Source organism: Dictyostelium purpureum (genome assembly GCF_000190715.1).
Source record: "Dictyostelium purpureum unplaced genomic scaffold DICPUscaffold_153, whole genome shotgun sequence".
In the NCBI taxonomy this organism is placed as follows: Eukaryota; Evosea; class Eumycetozoa; order Dictyosteliales; family Dictyosteliaceae; genus Dictyostelium; species Dictyostelium purpureum.
The window spans coordinates 14,181-24,866 of record NW_003519490.1 but is presented as its reverse complement, the minus strand read 5'-3'; the positions used below and the strand labels follow the sequence as shown (position 1 = coordinate 24,866).

Below are 10,686 nucleotides of genomic sequence, written 5' to 3'. Positions count from 1 at the left end.
GTCTCATTTAAAATAACAAATCATAGAAAAAAATACAGACATTATTTATTGAATAAAAAAAAAATATTGTAATTAAAAAAAAAAAAAAAAATAAAAGCATAATTATAATTTAGTGAAAAAATAAAGTTTTATTATTTAAATATCTTTTTAATTATTTTGTATTGTTTCTATTTTTAAGCAACAATATGTTTGATTTTAATCAAACTTTTTTTTTGATAAAAAAAAATAAAATAAAAGTAATATGAATTTTCATTATAAAAAATCAAATCAATTTTTCACCCTCAAAATAACAAATAAAAGTTATTAGACCAGCTTTAATTATAATAAATAAAAGAAAAATATGATATTTGATTTTGTATATAATGAAAAAAAAAAAAATAAAAAAATTTTAATTTGTTTATTTGTCTGGTAAATGCGCATTTTTTTTTTTTCATTTTTTTTTCATTTTTATTTTTTTTTATTTTTTGTTTAGTTTTTTCAAACAAACGTGCGCTGGTATCAAAATTAAATATTTAATAAAATATTTCATTAATATCAGTTCTGGTTTTAAAAAAATAAGAAATTAAAATTAAAAAAAAAACAAATTTAGAAATCTAAAAAATAAATAAATAACTTTTTTGTGCAATTGTGTATTATTTTTTGTTTTCACTGGTTTTTTTTGTTTTTTTTTGACAACTTTCAGTTAATAAAACAAAATAAAATGTATAAATAGTAAATAATTTTTTTTTTTTTATCATTCATTCAAATATTTTTTTTATAATATATATACCAGCAAAAATGAGATTATCATTTATTTTAGTTTTAAGTTTATTATTTTTATCAATTAACATTATTGCCAGTTCAAGAGTTTTCACTCCAAACCAATATCAATCATCATTCGTCCAATGGATGAAATCTCACGGTAAAGCTTATTCACATGATGAATTTGCCAGAAAATACAGAACTTTCCAAGATAACATGGACTATGTTCACCAATGGAATTCAAAGAACTCTGAAACCGTTCTTGGTTTAAATAACTTTGCTGATATGAACAATGTCGAATATAGAAATACCTTATTAGGTGCCTCCATCGAAGTCGAACCATTCAGAACTCCACGTACTTTTTCAAGAATCCAACTCCCAACCTCAGTTGATTGGAGAGAAAAAGGTGCTGTTCACGATATTAAAGATCAAGGTCACTGTGGTTCATGTTATTCATTCTCGTATGTTTTTTATTTTTAATTTTTAAAACTAATTTAAAATTAAATATTAATTATTGTTTTTTTTAAATATTTTAGTGCTATTGGTGCCGCTGAATCAGCTTACTATATTGCTAATGGTGAAATGTTAACTTTATCTGAACAAAACATTTTAGATTGTTCACGTAGTTATGGTAATGAAGGTTGCAATGGTGGTTACATGTTAGAATCATTCCAATTCCTTCTTGATCAAGGTGGTGCTGTCAGTGAAGCCTCATACCCATATGAAGCTAAAGATGCCAGCTGCAGATTCGACTCTGTTAAAACCCCAATCGTTGCTACTTTCAATGGTACCGTTGAAATCCGTAGAGGTGATGAAGGTGATCTCCAACAAGCTATTGCCACCCATGGTCCAGTTGCTGTTGCTATTGATGCTGGTCACATTTCCTTCCAATTATACAAAACTGGTGTTTACTATGAACCATACTGTTCATCATACAGTCTTTCACATGCTGTCCTTGCTGTAGGTTATGATACTGATTCAGTTACTGGTAAAGATTATTGGATTGTTGCTAACTCATGGGGCTTAAAATGGGGTGACTCAGGTTTCATTAAAAGTAAGTTTCACACTACAAATTAATTAATAGTTTAAATTTATAATATAGTTTACTAATCAATACTCTTTTTTTTTTTCTCTATCTAAAGTGGCTCGTAACAGAGGTAATCACTGTGGTATCAGCACAATGTCATCATACATTACTGCTTAAATTAATCATCACATATTTATATAGTATAGGTTTATAACATGTAATATAAGCTTTATAGAAAAATATTTAAATATTAAAAAATTAAATATTTAATAAAATAAAATAAAAAAAAAATAAAATAAAATACCATTAATATAAAAAAATTCACCAAAAGGTTTATAAATAATTTATTTGTTTTACTTTAAAAAATAAACTTCGAAATAAGGTTGTTCTTCTTTATCATGGTTTGAAAATTCTATTTTTTTTGATGATTTTGATTTAATATTGTTAATTTTTATTATATTATTTGGTAATATTGTAATGTTGTATTTACTTATACTTTTTTTTATTATATTAAAATTTTGAACTAAAATATATAGTTCTTTAATATCTTTTTCTAAATTGTTTTCTATAATTAGTTGATACAGGCTAATGTTTTGATTATTGAGGTTTTTTAATTTTTTTAATGATAAATCTATTTTTCCTAAGTCTTGTTTTGTGATACAAAAATAACTACCATTTACTTTTCTGCAGAGCTGACCATTACCACATATACTTTTTCCACAGGGATAGGTGGAATATGCAAAATTTGAAAATGTTAAAATTATTAATATTATATTTATAAAAAAAATAATTAATATATATTTCATTTTAAATAGTTTAGATATTTTATATAAAATAATTTAGAAAAAAATTTCTAAAAACTATGAGATTTAAAATTTAAATGTGTGGGGGGTGTGGTGTATGTGTGGGTATTATATAATATTAATATTTATTAAACATTCTTTTTTTTTTTTTAAATGGATATTAGTTGACTAATTAAAATGTTAAAAGTTTGATTTTCCTATTGATTATTTCTCTGTATATATACAATTATTTATAGTTTGAATTTTTTTAATAATATTGAGCAACATTACTATGAGGATGGTAATATTGTAATCTAAATAAAATACTATAAAAAAATTAACCAATCTATATATTTTTTTTTTTTATTTTTTTTTAGAAATAATAAAAAAAAAATTTAATTAATTAATTTATGAAAATATTTTTTTTTTTTTAATTTTTTTTTTTTTTAATTTTTTTTTAATATTTAATTATTTTAGATTTTAAAATTACATTTTTATAATTTATTGAATAACAAAAATGAATTTAGATAGTTTCGCAAAAACCCCAAAAAAAGATTATTTTGTTTGTATTTTTACATCACAAAAACCAATTGAAACAAATAAGGAATATTCTGAAATGGATATAAAAATGGATGAATTGGCAAAATCTCAACCGGGCTATTTAGGAGTAGAAAGTACATCAAATAATAAAGGTTTTGGAATTACTGTATCATATTGGGAATCATTAGAAAGTATTAAAAATTGGAAAAGTAATTCAGAACATATGGCCGCTCAACAATATGGAATCAAAGACTGGTATAATCACTATGAAATAAGAGTAGCTGAAGTAAAATATTCGTATAGTAGTAAACCAAAAGAACTTTAAAAATGTTTCCATATAATTCCCAAAAAAAGAGAAAAAAGTCACATATAAAACCACACAAACGTTATTGGTTATAATATGATTGTGTTTGGTGAAATGGTGGGAATAAAATTGGTGTGGTGCATCTGGATTGTGGCTATACATTCTTTATTATATATAAATAATTATTTATATTTACTAAATTAATAAATAAAATAAATTTAAAAAAAAAAAATTATATGAATTAGGTTTATAAAAAAATTTATTAAATAAAATAATAAATAAAAAAATTATTAGAATTTATAAAAATTTAAACACAACACCTTTTATATTTTTTTTTTTTTTTTTTTATTAAATTTCAATAAAAAATCACTTGTAGTGTTTATTTTTTCCATGCAATGGCAACACAATAAATGTCTCCAAGCTACCTCTCCTGGTTCAATCTTCTTTCCAAGGTATTGTTTTAATTCATTATAAATAGAATCTTAATTGGTAATATGTAAAACCCAAAATATATTTTGTAATTAAAAAAAAAAAAAAAAAAAAAAATATTTAAAAATTTTTTAAAATTTTTTATTTTTTCGTTTTTCAAAATTTTGATAATAATAATATATTTTAATTTTTTTTTTTAAATATTATCTAATATTAACTATTATATTTACATTTATAAACTAATAAAATGGGTATTTTAGAAAAAATCAAGGATATCGAGGCTGAAATGTCTCGTACCCAAAAAAATAAAGCCACAGAGCATCATTTGGGTATGTTAAAAGCAAAATTGGCTAAATTAAGACAACAATTATTAGAACCACCAAAGTCATCAGGTAAAGCAGGTGATGGTTTTGAAGTATTAAAGTCAGGTGATGCTAGAGTTGCATTAATTGGGTATGTAGCAAATAATATTATATTAAATCTATTAAACCAAATACAATATTAATAATAGTTTATAAAGTTTCCCATCAGTAGGTAAAAGTACAATTTTAACAAAACTTACAGAAACAGAATCATTAGCAGCAGCATATGAATTCACAACACTTACATGTATTCCAGGTGTTATTCAATATCATGGTGCAAGAATTCAACTTTTAGATACACCAGGTATTATTGAAGGTGCCTCACAAGGTAGAGGTAGAGGTAGACAAGTTATTTCAGTCGCAAGAACTGCAGATTTAATTTTAATGATGTTGGATGCAAATAAAGGTGAAATACAAAAAAGATTATTAGAGGAAGAGTTAGAAGCAATTGGTATTCGTTTAAATTCCCAACCACCAAATATTTATTTCAAAGCTAAAACTGCTGGTGGTGTAAATTTCACAGCTACCCAAGCACTCACCAAAACAACCGAAAAATTAGTTAAATCAATTTTACATGAATATAAAATTTTCAATTGCGATTTAGTTATTCGTTGTGATCCAACTGTAGATGAAGTAATTGATGCTATCGAAGGTAGACGTTCATATATTAGATGTCTCTATGTAAGTAACATAAAATTATTTAGGTGGAGGATAAAGTATCTTTGTATACAAAGAAATTATTTTAATAAAACAAATAATTTCAAATATTAATACTATCATTATTTAGGTATATAATAAAATGGATCATATGTCAATGGAAGATGTTGATAGACTTTCAAGACAACCACATTCAGTTGTTATTAGTTGCAATATGAACTTAAATTTAGATTTCTTATTAGATAAAATTTGGGATTATTTAAATTTAGTCCGTGTTTATACCAAATTAAGAGGTGCTCCACCAGATTTCAATGATGCACTCATTCTTAGACAAGGTGCAACCATGGAGGATGTTTGTAGATATCTCCATAAAGAATTGGTATCACAACATAAATATACAATTGTTTGGGGTCTCAGTGCTAAACATTGCCCACAAAGGGTTGGTATTTCACACGTTTTAGAAGATGAAGATGTTATTCAAATTGTTAAGAAATAAAGAAACAAAAATTAAAAAATAATAAATAGTAAATAATAAATAATAAATAATAAAACTGCTACTTTCAAAAGGAGTAGTATATTTTTGTACCTTATCACAATTTTTTTGCACAACAAAAAAATATTAATAAAATTTTCCCAAAAAAAAAAAAATATATATATATTTTTTGTTAAAATTAAAAAAAAGAAACATGTATAGACTAACCCATAAATTGTAAATAAAGAAATAAATTAACTATTTATTTTACATTAAATATATTCTCTTTCAAGAATTCCTTACAGCAATTACATTATTGAAGAAACCTGAATTCTGTATAAAGTTTTAATGTTTTATAATAATTTTTTTAATTTTTTTTTTATTTCTCCAATGGTTTTATTTTAGTTATGAAATAATTAAAATTTAAAAATATTTTAATTTTAATTAAACATTTATATTATAGTTTTTATTAATTAAGGCTTGTATATTGGTTGTTGATGGTATTTTTTGCTAATAAAACTGGGTTTGAATCCATTAAAGCTTTCTTCTTTCTCTTTTCCTTTGAACGTTTTTGACGGTAAACAATGATCATACTTTCGACACACATTGAGGCAATAGCATTACCGACTGCCAAAGCTAAAAGTTTAACCCTCCAAATTATGTCTAAATCTACTAACCATGTTGTTCCAAAGAAGTGAATTCTGACGTGTAATAATAGTAAAAGTAATGAAGTTGAGAGAGTGATGATGAAGAAGATAAAGAAGGTGTAATTGGTATAGATTGGTTTAAGGAATGGTTTACCCCAGGAATAAATGAAACACATAATTGAATATTGGATATTACCATAGACAAAGAGGGATGCTAAAAGTTCATCGAGTCTAACCTCGGCTACTCCATTTGGACCTTCATATGATGATAAACTGTGTTCTGATGGATGAATATACCATGAGTTACGTCTTACTAAAATGTAAACAATAAGTTGGAAAACAAAAGTGAGAGTGACATGACCTAAAAGACTACCAATTACAGTTGAACTAATTAAACGAGATGATGGTCTCTTATTTGCTAACTTGTTACATGGTTCAGTTCTACCCATAAAAATTACCAATGGGAAAATGACCCAAAGATCTTGATAAAGGTATTGATAATTGTTTAAGACAGAGCCATCAAAGTATAGGAGAATAACTTGACTGAATTGAATTAAGGAGTACATACCAATGAATTGGAAGAGTTTGAAAGATACAGTTAATGAGGCACGACCTTCTCTAATAAGATTATGAGTACATGAGACATTTGTGATGGTAGAAGTGAATGGAGCAGCAATAGAAGCTTCGGCGAGTGATAAAGAAATACCAACATGAGCAGCCTTTAATGCACCACAATCGTTAGCACCATCACCACACATACCAACATATAATTTAAGATTTTGGAGTTCTTCGACAAGATTTTGTTTTTGATCTGGAGTCATACGAGCAAATACTTGACCTTTCTTTAAAATTTGATTAAAACTAATGGATGGACCAGCAACTTTATATTTTTCATAAAAGACCTTCCAAACGTCACCAGTTACAGCTAAGGAAAAGTTATCGTTTGCATCACAAGTTAATGTACCGCTATCCAATTGGTATGGAATAGTACCCTCAGCGTGGGTTACATCAGTCCATTTAATGGTTGGGCCATCAATTGAATCATTGACGAGTTCTGACATGAAAATAGTTTTATCTTTTTCGATGAGACCACAATCTCTAGAGACACTAACTGCAGTTAAAACATTATCACCAGTAACCATGATAATTCTAATATTTGCATCTTTTAAGACCTTGAGAGCACCTGGAGTTTCAGCTTTAATTTTATTTTCCATAATAACAAAACCGGTGAAATAAAGTTCACTTTCAACGAGTGATCTAACTTCGTCTTTAGTTTTACCAATTGAGTTTGTTGGGTCCCATTCTTTATAACCACAACCTAAAACACGATAACCTTTCTTTGTGTAATTGCTGAGAATATGATCGAAATCTGATGGAATTGATTCTGGAACTGATAAACGTTTAATCATTTCTGGTGAACCTTTGACAATAGCTAAATCTTTGGATGTTGTTTGACCATTTTGTTTATTAATACCTCTAACTACAACGCTCATTCTTTGAAGAGCAGATTGGAATTCAAATCTTTCAACTAATGCAATATCTGATGATTGTTCAACATCGTTTGTGCATATTGGATAAACAATTTCACCTTGAACGCCTCTAACTGATTTTTCTTTGAATGAAATAGTAGCACAATAACCATTTGAATCGTGATCATCGAGTTCAGCTTTGGTGGCTTCGAAAATCTTTTCTTCTAATGGATCACCACTTACTTTACCGTCGATATGTGCTAAAGTGTGGCAGGTTGCCATAGTTAAAAATAATGGACCATTCATACGAGAGATATCAACAACTTCATCTGAGAAATTTTGTTTATTTGATGGAAGAACACACATTAAATCAAGACCATCTTCGGTAAGGGTACCAGTTTTATCGAAACAATAGACCTCAACTTTACCAGCCATGCTAACTCTTGGTGGTGAGATACAGAAAATCTGTTTGGCCTTTAAACGAATAATTGAGAAACCAGTACCTACAGATTGAGCCATTGGAAGAGCTGGTGGAACAACAATAGTAATAAGATCTAAAGCCTCAACAACTACTTCACTGTGAGTTTTACCTGCTAATAATAATCTCCAAACACTAACACCAAAACCGACTAAAGCGATTGAACATAAAACTAAAAGGAATTTAATTGATTGTTGGAAGAATTTAAAGTGGGATTCCTTTGGATAGAGCATGGATAAAACTAAACTACCTTTGGTGGTTAACCAACTAGTTTTGGTAACCATAGCTAAAATTTTAGATTCTTTATTCTTTGCTTGAGTTTTAACAACCATAGTACCACCAGAGATTGCACAACGTTTATTGACATTTGGATCTACAGATAATTGGTCACCTGAACATTCTTCTAATGAATATTTAGTTACTGGAATTGATTCACCAGTAAGCATAGATTCATTTAAAATGATTGTACCGCTTAAAAGACAAAAATCGCATGGTAAAATTAATGATTTTGAAAGTTCGATAATATCACCTGGTACTAAACTATCGGAGGAAACCATTTTGAATTGACCATCTCTTAAAACATTGACATCACATTTGTAAGTGGCAATTTCGTTGAGACGAATTAAATTATTACGTGTTTCACGAAGAGTAAAACCAGCTGAAACCAAAGCAATGAAGAGAATTGCACCTGCATAAACGTAATATTGTTCGGTACACCATAAAATAATTGAATAGATTTGGAAAATAAAGAATGGATGTAATACTTCGTCTAATAATAATACTGGAATTGATTTTAATGGTACACTAATAAGATTGGCTCCAAAAAGATCACGACCTTTACGATGCTCGCTTGAACTTAAACCTGTTTTTGAGATCTCGGCAATCTCATCCCTACTATACATAACTTTAGCTTCTGGTCTGATGAAAAGATCCTTGTCGATTTGATAAAATAATCTTGTAAATTTAAATTCGATGTATTTATCAACTTTATCAACACCTGAAATTGCTAATTCTTTACCAATTGAAACAGTATTAACTTTACATAATTCATATTTCTTATCGTTTGATTTTACATAAACATAATTTGCGTTACTTAAAGTTGTTTCTTTAAATCTTAATTTAATACCCCATCTTGGTACCCAATGGAAAACTAATAATATTAAACCTATGAAAATAATTATAAAATGAATTATTAATACAATTTCTTGCAAAATCTATTTTTAATTTATTTTTGAAATTTTTTTGAATTTTTTTGAATTTTTTGAAATTTATATTAATTATTATTATTTCTATAATTTATTATTTATTTCCGAGACTGTTGGTTTTTTTTTTTGGTATTTATTTTCCTTGTTTATTTTTCTGTTTATTTAGTTTTTATTTTATTTTTTTATTTTTCTATTTCCTATGATTTCTCCTATATGATTGATGATATTTACCTGCTGTGAAAAAGATTGAAGCAAAATATAATATATTTGATGAGGCAGTGGTTTGGTAACCTCTCATATAATCGATTTCTAATGGATCATTTGGGTCTCTAACAACACGATTGAATTTGCTTTTCTCTGATTTGTCTATTTTTGTTTTTTTATTGTCGCTCACCATTGTTTTTTTTTTTTATTGTTTTTTTTTATTTTTTTCTTTGTCCCTAAAAAACGCTAAAAATGAATATAAAAAAAAAAAACAATACCAAAAATTAAATACGAAAAGGATATAAGATATATATAAATATATATAAAAAACAAAATAAAAAAATAAAAAAAAAATTAAAAATTTGATTTAAAAAAAAATTTATAAAAAAAAAAAAAATTAAAAAAAATTGAAATAAACGAAAAAAAAAGTTAGTAAAGGCTCTAATTGTTAGGAAGATATTTATTTTCTATAATATTTTTATTTTTTATTTTTTAATTATTGCTATATGTTTAATAAATAATCTATACTTACAATAAATTAATATTGATTAATGAAAATTATATGAAAAAAAATTTTAAAAAAATTAACCAAAAATTTAAAAAAAAAAAAACACAATTTTTGATTAACCAATAGAAAAACTCTAGCCTTTTAGAATGGGGTCTTCTAATCACCTAAAACTCTTCCTATAATATATATTATAATGAATGTATATATTTTATATTTAAATTTAAATTTAATATTAAATTGTAAAAATATATTATATATATATTTTTTTTTTTACAAAAGTTTAATTAGTATAATTTTAAATTAAATTCTTTTATTATTATTATTATTATTAATATTTTAAAATATTAAATATTATTAACAAAAATATAAAAATAAATGATATGTTAAAAAATAAAATAAAATAAAATAAAATAAAAATATTTAATTATTAATTTTTTATAATTATTTTTAGAGATAACAAAAACAAAAACAAAAAAAAAAAACAACAACAACAACATTAATCTACAAGCACATTTTAAATTATTTACTATTGTGTTTATATTTTTTGTTTATTCTCTATTTTTTATTGAAATCGAATAGTTTAAATAAATAAACCTTTATAAAAAATTATTATTAACAATTAAATAAAGAAAATAAAATATTTGTTTGTTATTTTAAATATTATTAACGAACCAAATTTCACACCAAAATATTCATTTTTTTTTTTTTTTTTTTGTTTTAAAATTAAAAATAAATATTATTTTTATTTTATTTATTTTATTTTTTTTCCCACTTCCCACACTAAATGATACACACACAACATATATAAAACACACTATATTTTTTGGATATAAAAAATTACTACTTTTACACTCTTACTGT

At 25.1% G+C, this 10,686-nt stretch overlaps 4 protein-coding genes across 4 annotated transcripts; 3 read left to right on the top strand and 1 right to left on the bottom strand.

Moving 5' to 3' along the window:
• Positions 1–777: 777 nt before the first annotated feature.
• Positions 778–1,945, top strand: DICPUDRAFT_153222 (uncharacterized protein; the record flags this gene model as incomplete). The annotated part of the gene is made up of 3 exons (XM_003288886.1): positions 778–1,202; positions 1,278–1,795; positions 1,884–1,945. 3 exons carry the CDS (start codon positions 778–780, stop codon positions 1,943–1,945), a joined length of 1,005 nt encoding a protein of 334 aa, XP_003288934.1.
• A 1,122-nt stretch (positions 1,946–3,067) lies between these two features.
• On the top strand, positions 3,068–3,415 carry DICPUDRAFT_88270 (uncharacterized protein; the record flags this gene model as incomplete). The annotated part of the gene is made up of 1 exon (XM_003288885.1): positions 3,068–3,415. One exon carries the CDS (start codon positions 3,068–3,070, stop codon positions 3,413–3,415), a length of 348 nt encoding a protein of 115 aa, XP_003288933.1.
• Positions 3,416–4,070: 655 nt separating this feature from the next.
• Positions 4,071–5,338, top strand: DICPUDRAFT_79695 (uncharacterized protein; the record flags this gene model as incomplete). The annotated part of the gene is made up of 3 exons (XM_003288884.1): positions 4,071–4,276; positions 4,344–4,866; positions 4,973–5,338. The coding sequence occupies 3 exons, from the start codon at positions 4,071–4,073 to the stop codon at positions 5,336–5,338; spliced, it is 1,095 nt and encodes a 364-aa protein (XP_003288932.1).
• Positions 5,339–5,551: 213 nt separating this feature from the next.
• Positions 5,552–10,454, bottom strand: DICPUDRAFT_48233 (uncharacterized protein). Its single transcript, XM_003288867.1, has 5 exons — positions 10,337–10,454; positions 9,850–10,001; positions 9,345–9,563; positions 7,601–9,073; positions 5,552–7,558 (listed from the first exon to the last, which is right to left on the bottom strand). The coding sequence occupies exons 3-5, from the start codon at positions 9,508–9,510 to the stop codon at positions 5,784–5,786; spliced, it is 3,414 nt and encodes a 1,137-aa protein (XP_003288915.1). The 5' UTR covers positions 9,511–9,563; positions 9,850–10,001; positions 10,337–10,454; the 3' UTR covers positions 5,552–5,783.
• Positions 10,455–10,686: the final 232 nt, after the last annotated feature.